General features: G+C 37.8%; 1 protein-coding gene across 7 annotated transcripts in view; it reads right to left on the reverse strand.

The window, feature by feature from the left end:
- Nucleotides 1-11: 11 nt before the first annotated feature.
- Nucleotides 12-22,784, reverse strand: part of PLA2G12B (phospholipase A2 group XIIB) — a 29,376-nt gene continuing 6,603 nt past the window's right edge. Inside the window, exons 2-4 of one of the 7 annotated variants that reach the window (XR_011524203.1) lie at nucleotides 10,435-10,523; nucleotides 4,762-7,807; nucleotides 12-1,510 (exon numbers count right to left, since the gene is read on the reverse strand). Coding sequence is in view for 6 of the 7 variants with exons in the window: in XM_070565582.1 (XP_070421683.1) it covers nucleotides 1,392-1,513; nucleotides 7,642-7,807; nucleotides 10,435-10,523 (377 nt within the window). In the remaining variant the exon portion in view is untranslated. Of the gene's footprint in view, nucleotides 1,514-4,761; nucleotides 7,808-10,434; nucleotides 10,524-22,784 lie in introns of all 7 variants that reach the window. The other 6 variants (XM_070565605.1, XM_070565613.1, XM_070565588.1 and 3 more) reach the window with 6 other exon arrangements.

Genomic DNA, 22,784 nt, shown 5'->3' on the forward strand with positions numbered 1-22,784 from the left:
ACCATACTCTATTTTCTAGGTGCTTAATAAATTTTATTGAAATAAATATCATAAACCACAGAGATAAATTTATCTGCAGTTAAACCCAATTTCTTAGTAAGCCAATTGATTTTATGGCTTTACACAAGATCAAAAAGCAGTTTTTCTCCTTTTTCTTTTTAGAAATGGCTACAATCAACAACTCTTAATGGAACCAGTGAAATTAGCAAAAGGAAGGGAAAGGAGAAAATTATCTAGATCAGGAGTTGGCCAACTTTTTCTGTAAAGGGCCACATGGTAACTATTTTAGGCTTTCTGGGCCATACGGTCTTTGTCAAAACTATTCAACCCTGCTGTTGTAAGCACAGGAACAGCCATAAACAAAAGTGAGCATAGCTATGTTCCAATAGAACTTTATAAAAACAGGTGTTGGGCCTAATTTGGTCCATGGGCCTTCGTTTGCCAGTCCCTGACCTTATTGGCCCTCAGCCCTCACAGTGCATCAGAATCACTAGGGGAGCGTTTAGAAAATATCAGCATGCAGGCACCGCACCCAGAGATTCTTTGTGTTTGTAGTGCTCCTCAGGTTATTCGAATCCACAGTCAGGGTGAAGAACCACAGTTTAAGGAATGGCCCTTTGTCTCTCATACCTGTCAGATTTCAGGGACGTTACCTAGCTATTGTCAGTGGCAGCTTTTACCAAGTGCTTCCCAGATCTTAACATGACTCTAACACAGCTGAGGACTTGGGAATGTCAACATGAATAGTTCACGGAGGGAGGAAAACGGGACCTCAGAGACCTGCTCCATTCGACCTCCACCTCCACTGGCCTTATCAGGTAAACCTCCGACCTTGTTCACCTGTTTTTATCTCTTTAGTACCAGTGGGAATAATTGTTATCATTGGTGGAACTTACCAGGTTGGGTTCTGTTCTTTTCTAAGTGAAATGGAAGCATATTGGTGATAATGGAATTCATTTATCCCTTTTCAAATTTTCTAAAAAGTGCACTTTATTAGATGTGAGATGCTTACTGGCAACTGAAACATGGACCAGAGGCAAGTCATTGCCTCTCAAATAGTAGGGAATTATATTCACCCATGAATATAATTATCAAAGGCCAGGAATCCCAGTATTTTACTCTTTAAACTAAGAACTGAATTTCCAGGCAAATATATCTTGGTTGAGGCGACCAGTGTTAACATGACGAGTAGTCTTCAAATCATTCCATGCTTTTTTCCAATTCTCCTCAAAGGATGGGACTCGCTTTTCAGCTGTAGAATAATGTTTCCTTTCTCCTGCTTTGTGGTGTTCAAACTTTTGAAAGAAAGTATGAGACACATCTGCCATACTACCATCTCCAAGACTGACAGCTGTGGTGTCACTCAAAACCAGGAAGGAATTACCTCTTCCTCATAACTCTTCTTTCTCTTCTTCTGCACAGATGCAGGCTGCTCGTTGACTATTCATAAAGGGCCGGCAGCCCAACGTCCATACGGTATTGAAGACAGTATCAGCCAGAGAATCACAGGCTACTTGAAAAAGATGAAGAGAAATATAAAGGTTAATATATAGGAGTACCCCAAGTAGTTTGAATAATTTTGAAGAAGCAACATATTTCCAGGGATGATGTGATACCCAGAGAAATTAGAGGTAGTAATCCAAATACAGAATTAAAAGGAAAAACATGTATTTGAGAAAAGCTATTTCAGAGAAACTTCCATCCAATCTAGTAAAGCAGAATACACTTTGAAGTACTTTCCTTTTACGGGCCTCCAGGTCAAAACCGTGGTTAGCAATCAGAATCTCCTGTATTACTGTGCTCCACTCCATGAAAAATCTAACATTTTTGCAGAGTACTCCCAGATAACACTACTGTGTTTCCTATAGCTTTCCCTGTACAAGTGTGGGCTGAGTAACCATTCATTCATTGAAAAAATATGTGTGTGTGTATTGGATATGTTGGTCAGCCACTCTGTTAGGCATCAGAGATACAGACCAAAGAGATCCCAACTCAAGGATCTCACAGTTTGGACAAAGAGGTGGACAGGATGGACAGGTAAACAGATAGTTATACTACACCATGATGGAAGTAACCCTGAGGTGGTATGGGAGCCCATAGAAAGAGTCTCTATCCTTTTAGGGTAAGAATTATTAAGGAAAGCATCTCAGAACACCTTCCATTGGAATTTTGATAGGGATTGCATTGGATCTGTAGATTGCTTTGGGTAGTATGGACATTTTAACAATATTAATTTTTCCAATCCACGGGCACAGAATATCTTTCCATTTGTTTGTGTCTTCTTCAATTTCTTTCATCAATGTCCTATAGCTTTCAATGTACAGGTCTTTCACCTTTTGTTTAAATTTATTCCTAGGTATTTTATTCTTTATGATGCAGTTGTAAATGGGATTGTTTTCTTAATTTCTCTTTCTGACAGTTCATTATTAGTGTATAGAAATGCAACAGATTTTTGTGTATTGATTTTGTATTCTGCAACTTTACTGAATTCATTTACTAGTTCTAACAGTTTTTTGGTGGAGTCTTTAGGGTTTCTATATATAATATCATGTCATCTGCAAATAGCGCCAGTTTTGCTTCTTCCTTTCTGATTTGGATGCCTTTTATTTTATTTTCTTTCCTAATTGCTCTGGCTAGGACTTCCAATATTATGTTAAATAAAAGTGATGGAGAGTGGGCATCCTTGTCTTGTTCCTGATCTTAGAGGAAAAGCTTTCAGCTTTTTACCACTGAATATGATGTTATTATGTTGAGGTACATTCACTTTATACCTACTTTGTTGAGAGTTTTTATTATAAATGGATGCTAAATTTGGTCAAATGATTTTTGTACATCTATTGAGATGATCATATAATTTTCATCCTTTATTTTGTTAATGTATGTGTTACATTGGGGATGATTTGCAGATGTTGAACCACCCCTGCATCCCTGGAATAAATCCCACTTGATCATGGTATATGATCCTTTTAACGTATTGTTGAATTTAGTTTGATAATATTTCGAGGATTTTTGCATCTATGTTCATCAGGGATATTGGCCTGTAATTTTCTTTTCTTGTGGTATCCTTGTCTGTTTTTGGTATCAGGGTAATGCTGGCCTCGTAAAATGATTTTGGAAGTGTTCCCTCCTCTTCTCTTTTTGGAAGAGTTTGAGAAGCCCTGGTGTTAATTCTTCTTTCAATGTTGAAGCCATTTAAATGGCAGATTAATTATTCTTTAAATATTGAAGCCGCTTTAAAAAGGGAGCCATCTGGATCTGGACTTTTGTTTCTTGGGAGATTTTTGATGGCTGATTCAATCTCCTTACTAGCAATTGGTCTGTTCAGAGTTTCATTTTCTTCATGATTCAGTCTTGGTATGTTGCATGTTTCTAGGAATTTACCCATTTCTTCTGCATTGTCCAATTTGTTGGCATATAAGTGTTCATATTAGTCTCTTTTGATACTTTGTATTTCTGTGGTACAGTTGTAACATTTTCTTTTTCATTTCTTTTTTTTCTTCTTCTTCTTCTTCTTCCCTCCAAAGCCCCCCAGGACATAGTTGTATATTCTACTTGTAGGTCCTTCTGGTTGTGCTATGTGGGATGCTGCCTCAGCATGGCTTGATAAGCAGTGCCATGTCCACACCCAGGATCTGAACTGGCAAAACCCTGGGCCACCAAAGTGGAGCATGCAAATTTAGCCACTCAGCCATGGGACTGGCCCCTCCTTTCTCATTTCTGATTTATTTCTGAGTCTACTGTCTTTTTTTCTTGGTAAGTCTAGCTAAAGATTTGTCTATTTTGTTTATCTTTTCAAAGTACCAGCTCTTAATTTCATTGATCTTTTCAAATGTCTTTTTAGTCTCCCTTCCATTTATTTCTGCTCTGATCTTTGTTATTTCCTTCCTTCTACTAACTTTGGGCTTTGTTTACTTTTCTTTTTCTAGTTCCTTGAGGTGTAAAGTTATGTTGTTTATTTGAGATTTTTCTTGTTTCTTGATGTAGGTATTTATCACTATGAACGTCCCTCTTAGAACTGCTTTTGCTGCATCCCATAAGTTTTGGTATGTTGTATTTCCATTTTCACTTATTTGAAGGTATTTTTTTATTTCTCTTTTGATTTCTTAGCATGTTGTTTAATCTCAACATTGCTTTCACCACTTTTATTCAATATTGTACTGGAAGTTCTAGCCAAGGCAATTGGCAAGAGAAATAAATAAAAGGCATCCAAACTAGAAAGGAAGACAATATGCAGGTTACAGTAGCTTGTGTCTAGAAAAGCCTAAGGATTCCACCAAAACTCTATTAGAAATAATAAATGACCACAGCAATGTTGCAAGATAAAAGATCAATATACAAAAATTAATTGTATTTTTATACATTATCAATGAATGATCTGAAAATAAAATTAAGAAAACAATTCCATTTACAATAGCATCAAAAAGAATAAAATATTTAGAAATAAATTATACAAAAGACTTGTGATCTGAAAACTATAGAATGTTGAAAAAAATTAAAGAAGACCCAAATAAATGGAAAAACATTAATGTTCATTGATCAGAAAATATTATTTCGTTAAGATGGCAATACTGCTCAAATTGATGTACAGATTCAACAAAAGCCCCATCAAAATTCCAACTGCCATTTCTTTTTTTTTTTTTTTTGAGGAAGATTAGCCCTGAGCTAACATCTGCTGCCAATCCTCCTCCTTTTGCTGAGGAAGACTGGGCCTGAGCTAACATCTGTGCCCATCTTCCTCTACTTTATATGTGGGACACCTACCACAGCATGGCTTGCCAAATGGTGCCATGTCTGCACCCAGGATCTGAACCGGTGAACCCCAGGCTGCCGAAGTGGAACATGCACACTTAGCCTCTGTGCCACTGGGCTGGCCCCATCAACTGCCATTTCTTAAAGAAACTTATGAGCTGAACCTGAAATTCATATGGAAATATAATGGATTGACAATATCTAAAACAAACTTGAAAAAGAAGAACAAAGTTGAAGGACACTTCCTCATTTCAAAATTTACTACAAAACCACAGGAATAAAAACAGTGTGATCGTGGCATAGATCAACAGAATAGGATTGACAGTCTAGAAATAAACACTGCATTTATGGTCAATTGATTTCTGACAAGGATACAAAGACAATTTAATGAAAAAGAATAGTCTTTTTCAACAAATCGTGCAGGAACAACTGGATATCCACATACAAAAGGATGAAGTCGGAGCCCTTTCTTACACCATTCACGAAAATTAACTAAAAATGGGTCATATGAGCTAACAACAACAACAAAAAACTCTTAGAAGAAAACAAAGGAGTAAATCTTTGTGACCTTGGTTTGGGCAAAATCTTCTTACATACGACACCAAAAGTACAAGCAAGAAAAGAAAAAAATAAATAAATTTGACTTAATCAAAATGTAAAACTTCTGTGCTGCAAATGATATCATCAAGAAAGTGAAAAAACAACCCACAAAATGAGAGAAAATATTTTCAAATCATATGTCTGATAAAGGCCTTGCGTCCAGAATATACAAAGAACTCTTATAACTCAATGATAAAAAGACAACCCAATTAAAAATGGGGCAAAGGATCTGAATAGAAATTTCTCCAAAGGAGATATTTAATGGCCAATAAGCACATAAAAAGATGCTCAATATCATTAGCAATCAGGGAAATGCAAATCAAAAAATGCAAATCATATCCACAGTATGGATATCACTCCATACCCACTAGGGTCTATAACAAAAAAGACAGGTAATAACAAGTATTGGTAAGGATGTGAAGAAACTGGAACCTTATTACATTGCTGGTGGGAATGTGAAATGGTGTGGCTGCTCTGGAAAACAGCTTGTCATAAAATTACCATATAACCCAGAAATTCCCTTCTGAGGTAACATACTCAAAAGAAATGAAAACATATGCCTCCAGGAAAACTTGTACATAAATGTTCACACCAGAATTATTCATAAGAGCCAAAAAATGGAAACAACCCAAATGTCCATCAATTGAGGAATGGATAAATAAAATGTTATATACATACAATGTAATATTATTTAGCAATAAAAAGGAATGAAATACTGATACATGCTACAACATGGATAAACTTTGCTAATTGAAAAAAGCCAGTTACAGAAGACCACATATTTTATGATTCCATTTATATGAAATGTCCAGAATAGGCAAATCTATAGAGATAGAGAGCAGATTAGTGGGTGCCTAGAGCTGGGAAGGGGAAGGACAGGGGGAGACTGCTAATGGCCATGGGGTTTCCTTCTGGAGTAGTGAAAGTATTCTCAAATTGCTTATGGAACTGAGTGCATAACTCTGTGAACATATTAAAAAAGCATTTAAGTGTTTGAATTGTATAGCACATGAATTATATATCAATAAAGCTGTTTCAACAACAACAAGAAAATGAATGATCAGAGTGTTCCAAGCAGAGGGAACTGAAGAGGCAGAAAGATACAGGCTATCAACCAAGTAGTTTGAAATAGCAGAAGTCAGGAGAGAAATCCAAAATAAGCAAGATGATGCTGGAGAGGTGAGCTAGGGCTGAATCAGAGAGGGCTATGTACGTCATACCAAGGAGTTTGGATTTAATTCTAAGGAAGAAGAAACTATTGAAGGACTTACACAGAGGGTGGAGATGACCAGATTTGTATAGTATAAAAGTATATCTGGTCCCTATGGCATGAATAGATTGGATGTGAACCTGAGATTGGGTTAATTGACAGTTAACCAGGCAAGTGGTATATCAAATAGATGTTTAGGAGAAAGAATGAATAGGACATTGCTTGAAGAAGGAAATTTGACCTGACCCTAGATTAGCAGGAGGCAATTTTTCACGTTTTGTAGACACAAATAAAGTGATACTCCCTTTTACAGGGCCTAATTTAGTATTCATATTTTTAAGCCCTCACACATTCACTTTAGGACTACATTCTAGACATTGATCTATGAACAAGATCCAAGGTTCTTTCTACTGTTGACTTTCTCAGTGGCATGGGGTCAACTCTTTATAAGCCTGAATTTCAAACTTCACCATCTAAAAATATATAATGCTAATACCTGGGTATAATGTTCTGGCTTCAGAAACTAAAGGATTAAAACTTTTCCTAAGGTAAATTAGGAAAAAGAAACTACAGAATCAGTGTCAGAAATTGGGTAGCTAAACAGTTGTTTAAAAATAATTATCCTCAAGTACACATAGGTTTCTACACAAAAAAGATAGGGTTTTAAAAATTCTTTCCCTGACTGAGAACAAAATAATAAAAAAAAAAGGGCTTAAACGAAACCAAGTGGTCTTATACAGAATAACTCCCAGTATGGAAAATTATTTAACAGTGGAATGGATAACTAAAGCCAGTTGGGCGACTCTTTCTCCAGTCTTAAAGGATGGATTTTTGTATCTGTGGAAGGCTTTGGTGTGGCCTGTCCATTAGGAGTGGTGCCAGCAGCTCCTGGGCAGGACAGCAAGAACTTTAGTGGAGTGCCCAGAATCTTCCCTCGCCCTTTCCTGTATTGGGCACAGTGTTCTATAAAGAAAGTTCAGTGAGCTCTGATGGTCTCTTTATAAAGGCAATCTGGCTACATTAATGTGTAAAAACGGACACAAAACTCCCTGCTCACAAGTAGATGCCCTTAAGATACCTACCTTCCACATTGGAGACAAAGCCTAGACTCCGCTTAAGGTCGGAGCAGATAGAGTGGAGACACCATCGGAATTTTGCATCACAGCGATACTTATTGGCACCACAAGTGTCATAACAGATATCCAGCTGGTTGCAGCACTTGGTCATAGCTGGAATGCCCAAGTCCATCTGGGGAAAAGTGAAGAAAGACAAGAGAAGGAAGAAAATGCCACGTTTAGACCAAGGACCTTAGGCAACCTTTCCCACCTTGTTATTAACTAGCCAGTTCTCAAATTCCTGTTACGTATTCAGATCAATTCAGAAACACCAGTGACTCTAGAGGATACATTAGGTTGACAGTCACAGGAAGCTAAATTTCAATCACAGCTTAGTTATTAGTTTAATAACTCAATGACCTATTTTTCCTCTTTGTATTTTAGATTTTAGTAATTTTCAAATTCACGGGCCACTACAGTGGTAAAAATAAAGTTGAGACGTTAATCAAAAGGGCAAAGCTTCGAGACTTCCAAATTCAACTAAAACCTGAATTACATGAGATTTTGTTTGAGCAAAGGATTCCAAGGCTCAGAAGTATGAAAAATTAAGCCCCAGTTCATCAAAAAGTCATCAGTATTTATCAGGGACCCATCCCATACAGCACTGTTTTAAGGATGTGTGTATGTGCCTGTATGTATTGGGAAGCAGAGTGGGATAGAGAACACATCATTCCTGACAACAAGGGGCCTATGGTCAAATGACAATATCACACACACACATTTACTAAGCAATCTATAAACAATAGTAAATGTTGTGGCATAAACTAAGTTCATAGAATGCCACACATAGAGTTATCAAACAGAAATTTTTTTGTGAGGGTTCCTAGAGATCAGAGTAGACTTAGGATATAGTAGGTAAGGCAGGGAAATAATGAGCAAATCATATGTGGGCAAGTCAATTGGGTTGTTTAGTCCTGCAAAGGTCTTAGCAGGGCAATGTGTGTATATATTTTTTTTTCTTTTTTTTTTAATTAGAGAGAAAGGCAAGTTGATGAATGGCCTTGATTTCCAAAGTAACTAGATAGATTTGGTAAAGACTCTTGAGCAATGAAGGGACATGATACAAGGAGTGATTAAACAGGAGTGATCATTCTGCGGCATATAAAATAGATTGGAACAGGGGGAGTCTAGATGTGGGTAGAGCATCTCGGAATCTTTTGCACCTCTTCTGATGATATACCCTTGGACTTGGATGGAAGCTGTGAACACCTGGTTTCAGGGTATGGGTGGGGATGGATTAATCAGCTATCATAGATCCTTTCCTCTTGGGTCTCCTTCGGAGTTCTGTTATTGAACTTTTACTCCAAGCCCACCTAAAGCAAAATATGGACTTTGGCAGTTTAAAATCTCCTTTTAAGCAGAAAAAAATATTATTAAATTAAGAGATAATCTAACTGATTAGACTAGGCAACTGCCTGGACTGTGCAATTCTGGGTGTATTCCCAGCATCTGATATCTGAAGTAAACTACTTTGCTTGTACTTCACTCTAAAACCAAAAATATGTCACAACAGAGGTAACTGAGAATCAGTAAATATGGTGGCTATCATTCAGTTCAACTAAATTGGAAATTCTTGAACTAGTTCTGAATGATATATGTACCAGTAAACAAAATGACATCACTCCCAAAATAGAGTGCATACCACTTCCATAGGTACTAAATTGATATCAAGTAAAATATATTAGCCAAAAATATGCGGGTTTTCTAATAAATTTGTACATTTGAAAGGATTGTCTTCCTTCCATGTCCATATAGACAGTATTGACAATTATGGACAAGGCTAGGTGGACAGCTGTGCAGGTCGTGCAATGCACAAGAGAGTCATATCTAAGAGGGCACCTTCCACAAGAATCATGGATTTATATATTTATTAAGAAAACTGTTTAGCCAATGGCAGTCAAATTTCCTTTTCTAACAAAATCAGTGTATTAAGATAAATTTCTGACAGTGGAAGAAAACCGTCTTGAGGAAAGGGATCTTTTTCCAATTTGCACAAAAATGCCACATGGGTGAGCAGGATTTTAGTTAGAAGAATAAACATGCTGCTTGGAAAATCATTACAAAGTAAAAGCTTTTGATTTGTCAGAAAAATGAAGTTTAGCCTGATTAATTCACAATTCAAAATCATAGTTTAGATATGAAATCCATCTACCTACGTTTTACATAAAACCTCTTTTCTAAAGTGAGACAGGTAAAAGGGCCTTAAAAGGTCTTAAAAGAAATCAATGTATTACTTTTTTTAGAGGAGGCCGCCAGTTTGAGAAATGGTCAGCAGTTGGGTGTGGAGGATTGGGGTGGGTGGATGTGTTTGCAGATTGCTGTGATGTTAATGCTGCAAACATTGCTGACCTGACACTACAGACATGAATTCAACCAGTGGCAAGGGTCCTGACGACGCAACAATCAGCTCTCACTTCTCAGCACCAGCTGGCTCCAGCCCATCACTGGAAAGTCTCACTAATGTAAGTCAGTCAAACTTCTCAGCTCTATTTCAAACTAAGTTATGTTTGATCCCCTAAGGCTCAGCTGACATTCGCCATGGTGACTTCAGAGATCGCTACACAAGGCCTTATCTGAGGGACAGCTGCCTCTGAGAAAAGAAAATCAGGCACTTTCTTTGAAAATTATCTCCCTTTGTCCATATCCAATTTTTAAAAATTTAATTAGATTGCTCAACATATTCCATAAATTAGTGATAACTCTTGGACTAGTCTTAGTTAAAAACCAATCTACTGAGAAAATATTGGTGGTAGTACATACACTTCCTGGTACCTTGAGACCCAGGAAATGGGAGCTGCAGCCATTCGGTTCCTGAGGCTTGTAGCCAGGTCTGGGCATTGGTGCCTTTCCTAGCAAGAGAAAGGACAAAAAAGAAAACCAGAAGAAATATTTAGAAATTAAGCATTTGGGAACATTCATCAAATAAAAGTTATCTAAAAGCACATTTACCATTTCCTTCGAAAGTAATTGTTCTTCACCAGATATTCACATCTGTATTAGGTGGTGATAATATAATGATGATGATGATGATGTCGTAAAACAATAATAACCTTCAGACCAGTCTGGAATTTTTCTCCTAATCTCAAAGAATCTTACGAGCATTTATTTACTAACAATTCTAATGTTTCTTAAGTGCAGGACCTTGAAGATAAGGTCTATGGCAAAACCAAACTAAAACTCAAGTTTTCTTATTTCTCTATCCACTGTCAGACCACACACCGTGTGCAGAAAAGGGAGAACACTATCTGATCATCCACTGAAGGAATCAGAATTATAATAGTACCACAAACATTTTTCAGAATAACTTGAAGGAAAATTTGCAAGATTCCATAAATGTAAAGAAAGCATTATTGACCAAAGGGTAAAGAAAACACTCTATGCAATATTTCAGGCGTTTGTATTATAGATCTGAAAAGCTTTGAATTTCTTGGTTTCCCCTACATATCTTTTGAGTTATTTTATAATCTTGCAAATGTGTAGAGAGAAGCTTTGTCAGTTGTATCAAAGGCGGTCGCCATGGATGAGGACAACCTTGACCTGAGATGACCTCAGGACGGTCATCTACAGTGAGTACCTTATCCCATGATCCAGACAAGGAAAATCAGGCTAAGAGGCTGTATGACTTGCCTAAATCAGATAGTAAGTGGGGGAATTTGGATATAAATCCAGATTTCCTGTTTGTATCCAACACCCATGTTCTTTCACCACATTCCTTTGCCTCTTTTTAGGCGATGCAAGACATAGCATAGACTGAGGAAACAAGCTAACAATTAATCCTCAGAGGTAGGCACATGGCATTTTTTTCTTTCTTTTCGTTAACCTTCTCCTACCAAGTATTTTATTTTTAATTCTTTGTATTATGAAATATTTCAAAATTGAAGAAAAGCCAGAGAAACAAGCACCCATGTACCCACTATACAAAGATAATAAATGTTATTGCCAAACTTGCTATAAATATTTTTTCTGTTTAATTAAATTTTACAAATACAGTTGAAGCCTCTTTGTGCCCCATCTTTCTGTTTTAATTTTTAGATATTAAGTCTATGCTTTAAAGCCCTCCTTCCTTATTATTCCTAAAAATTGTCTTGATTATTCTTGGACCTGTACTCTTGTATATGAGTTTTAGAGTCAACTTCGTAAATTCTACAAGAGATATTATCGGGATTTTGTTTGAAAAATACATTGAGTTTAAAGATTAATTTGGAGAAAACTGGCTTTCTTAAAATATTCTGTCTTCCCAAACATGGGCATAATATAGCTTTCCATTTACTCAGGTCTTCCTTTATGTCCTTCAATAGAGTGTTATAATTTTCTCCATATACTTGTTACATCTCCTATATACTGTATTATTCAGATGCTTAAAAAAAATATACATCTCATAAAAATCCATAATTAAGGGTCATAAGGCTAGTATGGTAAATCTAGACTTTTCTGGAACCCAGGCTGCTTCTAGCTTTCTGCTCTCCCAGCCCTAGAATAGAGCCCTGGCTCTCATGGTCCAAAATGGCGCTTCAACCAACACATCCATATTACAAGCAGCAGGATGGAAGAAGGAAGTAGAAGGGTCACAGCCCCTTTCTTTAATAAACACACTCCAGAATGTTACACACATCACTTCCTTACTTCCCTTCAGCCAGATCTTAACCAAATGGCAACACCTAGTTGCAAAGGTGGGCTAGGAAATGAACTTTTTATTCAATAGAGGCAGTCATGAGCCCAGGTTAAAGTTGGGAGGAGGGGCTTATTACTGTAGACAAGGGGGAGGAGATTAGGGGACAACAAGCAGTCTTTGTCACAGTCTGTTCGGGTATTTGTTGCTGTGGTACAACATGTGTATAAGATGGTGGTTCAGGAGGGTCCCCAGTGATCCCTGTCTCCTGGGATTCATACCCTTGTGTATTGTCTCAGGGTTGGTCTGTGTGACCAAGGGACTATGGCAGAGGTGGGGGTATGTTGGGTCCAAGATGAGGTTATAAAAGACTACAACATCTGTCTTGGGCTTGCACACACTCTTTCTCTCTCATCAGTTACTCTGGGAGAAGGCATGTTGCAAACAGGCCCGTGGCAAGGTCCATGTGGCAAAGAACTAAAGCCTCTTGCCAGCAGCCACATAAGTTTGGAAGGAGATCCTCTGGATTCAGTCAAATCTTCAGAGACTGCAGCATCAGCTGGCAGCATGACAACAACCTTATGAGAAACTCAGAGCCAGAACTATCCAGAAGAGCCACTCAAGGATTCCTGACCCTCAGAAACTATGTGATATAATAAATGTTTGCTATTTGGGGGTGACTTGTTACTCAGCATACATAAATTCTGCAGCTGACATTATGATTCGGATCTCTTTTTTCATTACTTTTTTTTTCTATGGCACCTTTATTGAGATATAATTCACATATTATACATTTACCCATTTAATGTGTATACTTCAATAGGTTTTTGCATATTCACAGTGTTGTGTGACCATCACTACAATCTAATTTTAGGACATTTTTATCATCCCCAAAAGAAACCCCATACGCATAAGCAGTCACTCTGCATCTCCCTCTCCCCTAGCCCTAGACAACCACTAATCAACTTTCTGTCTCTATAAACTTGCCTTTCTGGACATTTCACATAAATGAAACCATACAATATGTGGCCTTTTGTGTCTGGCTTCTTCCACTTAGCATGATGTTTTCAAGGTTCATCTATGTTGTAGTATGTATCAGTACTTCATTCCTTTTCATTGCCAGAGAATATGAGGGACATTGGGTTGCTTCCATTTTTTGGCTATTATGAATAATTCTGCTACAAATATTTGTATAAAGGTTTTTGTGTGGACAATATGTTTTCATTTCTCCATAGGAAAAGAATTCCAGGGTTGTATGGTAACTCTATTTAACATTTTGAGGAACTGCCAGACTGTTTTCCAAAGTAGTGGCACAATTTTGCACTTCCACCAGCAATGTACGTGGGTTCTAATTTCTCCACATCCTCAGCAACACTTGTTATTGTCTGTCTTTTTGATTGTAGTCATCCTAGTGGGTGTGACGTGGTATCTCATAATAGTTTTGATCTGAATTTCCCTAATGATTAATTATGTTGACTATCTTTTCTTGTGTTTATTGGCTATTCATATATCTTCTTTGGGAAAACGTCTATTTAAGTCTTTTGCCCATTTTATAATTAGGTTGCTTGTCTTTTTATTTTTGATTTGTAAGAGGTCTTTATATAGTCTGGATACAAATGCCTTCTCAGATGTATGATTTGCAAATATTTTCTGCTTTTCTGTGGCTTATCTTTTTGCTTTCTTGATGGTATTCTTTGAATAACAAAAGTTTTTAATTTTGATGAAGTCTCATCTATCTATTTTCTTTTTATATTGAGGTGAAATTCATATAAAGTAAAATTAACCATCTTAAAGTATACAATTCAGTGGCATTCAGTACATTCATAATGCTGTGTAAACATTACCTCTAACATACCAAAACATTTTCATCACCCTCCAAAGAAGGCCCCACACACATGAAGAAGCCACTCTCCATTCTTCCCTCCTCCCAACCCCTGGCAACCACTTATATGTTTTTTGTCTCTAGAGATTTACCTATTCTGGATATTTAAATAGATGGAATCATGCAATCTGTAACGTTTTATGCCTACTTTCTTTCACTTGACATAATGTTTTCACAGTCCGTCTGTGTTGTAGCATGTATCAGTACTTCATTGTTTATGACTGAATAATATTCCATTCTCTGGATATACCACAGTTTGTTTATTCACTGATGGACATTTTGGTTGTTTCCATCTTTTGGCTATTGTGAAGAGTACCCCTATGAACAATTGTGTACAAGTATTTGTTTGAATATCTGTTTTCAATGATTTGGGGTATAACCTAAGTAGGATTACTGTGTTATATAGTAATTCTGTGTTTAACTTTTTGAGGAACTACCAACCTCTTTTCTTCAGCAGCAGCACCATTTTACAGTCCCACCAGCAATGCCCAAGCATTCCAATTCTCCACATCCTCACAGTTTTACCACAACGTATCTAGATGTGGATTGTATATCCTTATCCTGCTTGGAACAATCTGAAGATTTGGGTTTCTTTCACCTTTGGAGAATTCACAGCCATTATCTGAATATTTTATTTTTCTCATTCTCTCTAGTTTCTCCTTCTGGGCCTCTCATTACTGAATGGAGAATCTTTTTATTTCTGTCCTTCATATATCTTAACCTCTCCTTCATATTTCGCATCTTTTTCTCTCTATATACTGAATTTTGACTATCTTCATCAAATCTATTTTCCATTTAACTAATTCTAGGTTGCCTAGTCTTCTATTTAACCCATGCACTGAGTTTTTTCTTTCAATGACTATAAATTTCATTTCTTGGAATTTTATTTGATTCTTCTTTTAAGTCAGTGTATTCATTTTCATTGAGTTCTCTTTTTTCAAATTATGTTTTCTATTCCTTCTTTGATTTCCTTTATAATTTCAAATGTTCTTTCTTTTTTTTTTTTTTGAGGAAGATTGGCCCTGAGCTAACACCTGTTGCCAATCTTCCTCTTTTTTTTCTCCCCAAAGCCCCCCAGTACATAGTTGTATATCCTAGTTGTAGGTTCTTCTAGTTCCTCTATGTGGGATGCTACCTTGGCATGGCTTGATGAGCTGTGTGTAGGTCTGTGCCCAGGATCCAAACTGGTGAACCCCAGGCCGTCAAAGCAGAGTGCACGATCTTAACCACTCAGCCATGGGGCCAGCCCTTCAAATGTTCTGGTTATATTATTTTATTATCTCCAGTCCTTGGGATGCTAACTCTTTCACTTTTAATGTTTACTGACTCCTTCAGGGTGTGTAATTTTTTAGTAAGCTCTCATCTTCAGAAGGGCTTGTTTTTCTAAAGGAATTCTTTGGGTCACGTACTACAGACTAGTTCCCCAATTGCTTTGCTGTGGCTCTAGGAGTTTCAAGATATTTGAGACACCAGTATTTATGTTAATTTCTCAACTTGGGATTCTCACACGAGGCCAACTGTAGTCATGTGTTGCTTAAAAACAGGGTTACTTTCTGAGAAATGCGTCATTAGGCAATTTCATCATGCAAACATCATGGCGTGTACTTATGCAAACCTGGATGGTACAGCCTACTACGCACCTAGGCTGTACAGTACTAATCTTATGGGACCACTGTCTATATGTGGTCCATTTTGACCAAGACATCATTACGTGGTGCCTGACTGTATAAATTCAGATTCCTCAGCTGTGCATAGAATATGTTTGAGGTAGTGATTTTTTTAGTGGGTGTTCTTTATTCCTCCTTCAAGCCCCAGCCCCAGGTGAATAGAAAGCATCCTTGCTTCTTCCTTGGAATATTGGGTAGAGGTTTTCTAATCCCTTTTAAACAGACTAGGCAGCTCCTCAGGTTCTAAGCTTTACACAAATGGTTCACTTCCAACTTCCCAATTCTTACAGGTGAAAGTTATTTTTACTCTCTTTGTGTGAGCATTAAAACTCATTCCACAGCCCCTAGAGTAATGTTCCAGCCTGAAAGCCCCAAGGGTAGGCAGCAACAGCTCCTGCTCACCACTTTGGTTTTGCAGTTCCTCTTCATTTCTGGAACTTGACGGTTTCCCTTTATTTCATTCTAGCTTGAGTGTGTGTGGGGGTGTGGGGGTGTGTTTCTTTAATGTTTTACTTTTACCCAATGTTTCTTGTTAGTTGTAATGGAGAGGTACTGTACTTGTTGACAGAATCTGCCACCCCACCAGTAATCCATGCATTACTTTTCAAAGGTCTTGAGAGATAAAACCTACCTTACTAACCTGCTGTGTCTGTGTGTGTGTGAGAGAGAGAGAGAGAGAACAAGAGAGAGAGAAGCACTGGGAATGGGGAAATAGGTAAAGTGTATTAAATAATAATAGTAATCAAATTACACATACGAAAATAATCACACTATGTCGTATGATTAAATGTGTATTCTGTCTTGGAGGTGAGATTATGGTGATTTTATTTTTTCTTTGAATTGTTCTTTTACAAATGTTCTGCATATGCTAGCATTACAGAATTCAGGAAAAAAATTTTAGTGAAGAAAAAATGTCTAAATTTGATGGTGAAACTTATCTCTTTAATAATTTTGCTGATAAAAGTCTTTTGCAGCAGACTCAGTACCAGTTTCCTGGGTTACTCTCTGCCTTTTTTTTGCACTTGATAACTCACAGAAGATAAAACTCTGATATTGCAGTTAGAAACATAATGGAACACCAACAATAAACACTTCCCCCGTGGCCTGCTATTGAGGAAGGTTATTTTTATTGTATTCAATGTTTCATGATAGCTGCAGAAATTCTCTTTAGGAATGAAGCTTGAAGTAAGAGTTCTAAGAAAAAAGATGATAGTTTGAATCTAGGCAAAAACATTGTCCTATATCCTCAAATCATAGTTTGGTAGTTTTGAGTTCTGTTGAGTCTTTACAGTTTGATGTTTTGAGTTTAGGCATCAATAATGTACTATGTCCACAAATTAATTTTATTTTCTGATTTTGGCTATTTTTAGGCGTGGGAGACTGACAACTTGGTTCTCTAGTTCAGGGGTTGGCAGGCGACGGCCCACGTCCAGCCCATTGCCTGTTTTCATAGAGCCTGCCAGCTAAAAATGGTTTTTATATTTTTAAATGAGGAAAAAAGTGAAAATAAGAACAATATTTTATGACATATGAAATTCAAATTTTAGTGTCCATAAAAAAGTTTTGTTGGAACACAGCTATACTCATTTATTATATGTTAGCTATGGCTGCTTTCACAGAAAAACTAGCAGAATGTTGTTATAATCTTGATATGAAGATGGTTTTCTAAGCAAGACAGGAAATTTGGAGGCCATAAGGAAAAAGACTGATAGACTTGATCTTATGAAAATTAAAAACTTCTGAATAAAGTGAAATACCATAAAACACAATGCTTAAAAGACAAATGGATATTTAGGAGGAACGTTAGCCATGAAACCCAAGAGCTCTACCCACAGGTGTGTACACTGCCTCCTGGGCCCAATCTTTTTCTCTCTCAATTATGTCACTGAAAAGAACAGTAAATCTGAGCACCCTGTGGCCCAGTCAAATTGACACATAAAATTAACCATCACAGTGAGTAACCTCTAGAAACTGGAGGGGGATCGCGTCAAGATGGTGGCATAAGGAGACTCTGAACTCGTCTCCTCCCATGAACACAACCAGGTTACAACTATTTTTGGAAAAATTATCCTGGATAGGAGACTGAAAACTGGATAAAAAAGAACCCCCACAACAAGGGACAGTGCTGACTAAGGCAGAAGAGGCAGAAATCCCTGCTGAAGAGGAAAAAAAGCCACCTTTGGGAGCAGCAGAGCTTGTCAGCTGGCCAGGCAGGAGCCACCCTAAGGTACGCAGCTGGAGGAGTGAGGTCCAGAGTGGGGGCCAATACTGCTCTAAGCATCCTTCAGACTCAGCACAACTGAGACAAGGATCTTACTGTCTGGCTTGGCTGGCTATTAACTTCAGTGAGGATACCCCCAGAAAAGCTATCAGATGAAAGCTGAAAAGACTCGGGTCTTAAAGGGCCCATGCATAAACTCACCTGTCTCAGCAACCTAAAATCACCAGAGGGAAGACTGACAGTACTTTGGTGAAATGAGACTCACCTGGTGGGCTCTGGGGGCATCTTGGTGAGAGGAGGGACCTCTTCAGAGACTGAGACATTGGTGGGGGCCATTGTTCTGACCTGGTCCAGGCGTGGTGACACAAACCCCGGTGGACGCCATTGACGTTCTTCCCTTGGTCTGTTAGCCCAGGGGCCTGCCACACCCACTGGAGCACAGATTTAATCCAGTTCAGCCAAGGCAGGCAGCCTGTCCTAGGGATCAGCCCCACCCAACAGCAAGCCCTCAGGCTACTTGTCAGCCTGCATTGACTGGGTGCCTTGATCCTCTACAGGCAGGCAAGTGTGTGCATCTCTGTGGGGCAGGGCCTGTGTGAGAACCAGGTGAACTCTGGAGAGCATTGCTGGAGAGGTGGAGGCCTTTGCAGTGGGGCATCAGGGTACACTCCAGGGGGTTGGGAAGTGTGCATGGACCAGGACTGTATTGACAGTGTATGTGGTCCTGTGGGGGGTGAGGCTTATCAGCAGCAGAAGACCTGTGCTTCACAAATAGCCAGAAAACGGATCAGCCCCACCTTCCAAAGCCTGAAACAATTGAGTGCTCCCATGCCTAGGGCCAGACCCACTCAGCTGCACTCCTAAGAGACCTGACAATAGCCTTGTAGGCCTGAGGCCTATAGCAACTGTAAACCCCTGAGCCTAGCAACCATCTACACTGGGTACCAACCCAATTAAGAGGAAAATTGCAACAGGAGTGTGCTGATAGACTTTGTAGCCAATGGTGCTGAAGCTCCCCAAACCGGATTTACAAACAGCTGGCCAGGGAAGGAAAGACTAGACTCCCTGGGTACCTACATTAAGAGAAAGCCTTCCACAGCAGAAAGACACAAGTAACCCACAAAGGGGTCACTCCTGTATCATTTGGACTGGTGACGAGAGGGAAGCACACTGCTGGGCCTCATAAGGCATCTCATACATAAGGCCACTCCTCCAAGATCAGGAGACATAGCCGACTCACCTAATACATAGAAATAGGCACAGAGAAAGAGGCATAATGAGGAGACAAAGGAATACTTTCCAAGCAAGAGAACAGGACAAAACCCCAGAAAAAGGACTAAATGAAACAGAAATAAGTGCTCTACTTGACAAAGAGTTCAAACAAAATCTCATAATGATGCTCACAGATATTGGGAGAAGACTGGATGAACATAGTGAGCTCATCAACAAAGAACTGGAAAATATAAAAAAGAACCAATCAGAAATGAAGAATGCAATGCTGGAAATGAAAAATTCACCAAAGGGACTCAAGAGCAGAGTAGAGGATGCAGAAGAACAGATCAGTGAGCTAGACACAAGACTAGGGGAAATCACCCAAGCTGAGCAGGAAAAAGAAAAAAGAATTAGACAGAATAAGCACAGTCTAAGGGAACTTTGGGACTATATCAAGTGCACTAACATTCGTATTATAGGTGTCCCAGAAGGAAAAGAGAGAGACAAAGGGGCAGAAAATTTATTTGAAGAAGTAATAGATGAAAATTTTCCTAACCTAAGGATGGAAACAGATCTCCAATACAGGATGCACAGAGAGCTCCAAACAAGATCAGCCCAAGGAGCCCACACCAAGAAACATTATAGTTAAAATGTGCAAAATTAAAGATAAGAGAGAATCCTAAAAGCAGCAAGAGAAAGGCCACAAGTGACATACAAAGGAAAGCCCATAAGGCTATCAGCGGACTTCTCAGCCGATACCCTGCAGGCGAGAAGAGAATGGCATGATGTGTTTAAAGTGCTAAAAGGAAAAAACCTGCAGCCAAGAATACTCTATCCATCAAGGTTGTCATTCAGAATGGAAGGAGAGATAAAGAGCTTCCCAGACAAGCAAAAATTAAAGGAGCTTATCACCAAGAAAGCAGTTCTACAAGAAATGCTGAAGGGACCTATTTAAGTGGGAAAGCAGTGACCACAAATAGAGATTTAAAAAAAGTTATAAAAAAAAAGAAAACCAGAAAAAAACAGTCAATAAAATCACTTGTAAAAGTAAAAATATGGTAAAGGTATCAGATCAACTACTTGTGAAGATAACATGAATGTTAAAAGTCAAATGTACTAAAATCACCTATTTCAATGATAAGAGGGTAATGGACAGACACACTAAACAAGAGACTATATATGATTTGAAAAACATAAAACGTGGGAGGAGGGGAGTGCAAAGTAGAGCTTTTAGAAAGAGGTCAAGCTAAAGAGCCTATCAACTCGATATAGACTGTAATATACATAGAATATTATATAGGATCCTCATGGTAATCACAAATCAGAAACCTATAATAAGAAAGCAATGAAGTAAGACAAAAAAAAAATCAAACATATCACTAAAGAAAGCCATCAAACCACAAGGGAAGAGAGCAAGAGAAAAAGAAAGGAACAGAGAAGAACTGCGAAAACACCCAGGAAAAAAGTAACAAAATGGCAATAAATACATATTTATCAATAGCTACTTTAAATGTCAATGGTCTAAATGCTCCAATCAACAGGCATAGGGTGGCCAACTGGATAAAAAACAAGACTCATGTATATGCTGCATACAAGAGACACACTTCAGACCTACAGACACTCACAAACTGAAAGTGAAAGGATGGAAAAAGATATTCCATGCAAATGGCAAAGAAAAGAAAGCGGCAGTAGCAATACTTGTATCAGACAAAATAGACTTTAAAACAAAAACTGTAACAAGAGACAAAGATGGGCACTACATAATGATAAAGGGAACAATCCAACAAGAAGATATAACACTTGTAAATATCTATGCACCCAACATAGGAGCACCTAAATATATAAAGCAATTATTAACAGACATAAAAGGAGAAATAGACAGTAACACAATAATCGTAGGGGACTTTAACACTCCACTTACACCAATGGATAGATCATCCAAACAGAAGATCAATAAGGAAACACTGGCCTTACATGACACATTAGACCAGATGGTCTTAGTAGATATATATATAGAACATTCCATCCAAAAATCACAGAATACACATTCTTTTCAAATGCACATGGAATATTCTCCAGCATTGATCACATATTAGGCCACAAAACAAGTCTCAATAAATTTAAGAAGATCGAAATAATACCATGCATCTTTTCTGATCACAAAGGGATGAAACTAGAAATCAACTACAGGAAGAAAACCAGAAAAGTCACAAAAATGTGGAGATTAAACAAAATGCTACTGAACAACGATTGGGTCAATGAAGAAATCAAAGGAGAAATAAAAAAATTCCTGGAGACAAATGAAAATGAAAATACAACATGCCAAAATCTGTGGGATACAGCAAAAGTGGTTCTAAGAGGGAAGTAGCAATTCAGGCCTACCTCAACAAAGAAGAAAAACCCCAAATAAACAATCTAAAAGTGCATCTAAAGGTACTGGAAAAAGAACAAAAAACAAAGCCCAAAATCAGCAGAAGGAAGGAAATAATAAAAATCAGAGCAGAAATAAACAAAATAGAGGCTAAAAAAACAACAGAAAAAATTAATGAACCCAAGAGCTGGTTCTTTGAAAAGATAAACAAAATTGACAAATCCTTAGCTAGACTCACCAAGAAAAAAGAGAGAAGGCTCAAAAAATAAAATCAGAAATGAAAGAGAAGATATTACAATGGACATCTCAGAAATATAAAAGATAATAAGAGAATACTATGAAAAGCTATATGCCAACAAATTGGATAATCCAGAAGAAATGGATAAATTCTTAGAAACATGCAACCTTCCAAAACTAGACCAAGAAGAAGTAGAGAATTTGAATAGACCAATCACCAGTAAGGAGACCAAAACAGCAATCAAAAACCCCCCAAAAAATAAAAGTCCACGACCAGATGGTTTCCCTGGTGAATTCTACCAAACATTCAAAGAAGACTTAATACCTATCTTCTCAAACTCCTCCAAAAAATTGAAGAGGAGGGGAGGCTTCTTAACTCATTCTATGAAGCCAACATCATCCTGATACCAAAACCAGACAAGGACAACACAAAAAAAGAAAATTAAAGGCCAATATCACTGATGAACATCGATGCAAAAATCCTCAACAAAATACTAGCAAATCAAATACAACAGTACATTAAAAAGATCATATACATCACGATCAAGTGGGTTTCATTCCAGGCATTCAGGGATGGTTCAACATCCACAAATCTATCGACGTGGTACACCACATTAACAAAATGAGGAATAAAAATCACACAATCATCCCAATAGATGCAGAGAAAGCATTTGACAAGATACAGCATCCATTTATGACAAAAACTCTAAATAAATGGGTATAGAAGGAAAATACCTCAACATAATAAACGCCATATATGACAAACCCACAGCAAATATCATTCTCAATGGAGAAAAACCAAAGCTATCCCTCTAAGAACAGGAACCAGACAAAGATGCCCACTGTCACCACTCTTATTTAACATAGTATTGGAAGTCCTAGCTAGAGCAATCAGGCAAGAAAAAGAAATA

This window comes from Equus przewalskii, chromosome 1, assembly GCF_037783145.1.
Source record: "Equus przewalskii isolate Varuska chromosome 1, EquPr2, whole genome shotgun sequence".
NCBI classification, from domain to species: domain Eukaryota; kingdom Metazoa; phylum Chordata; class Mammalia; order Perissodactyla; family Equidae; genus Equus; species Equus przewalskii.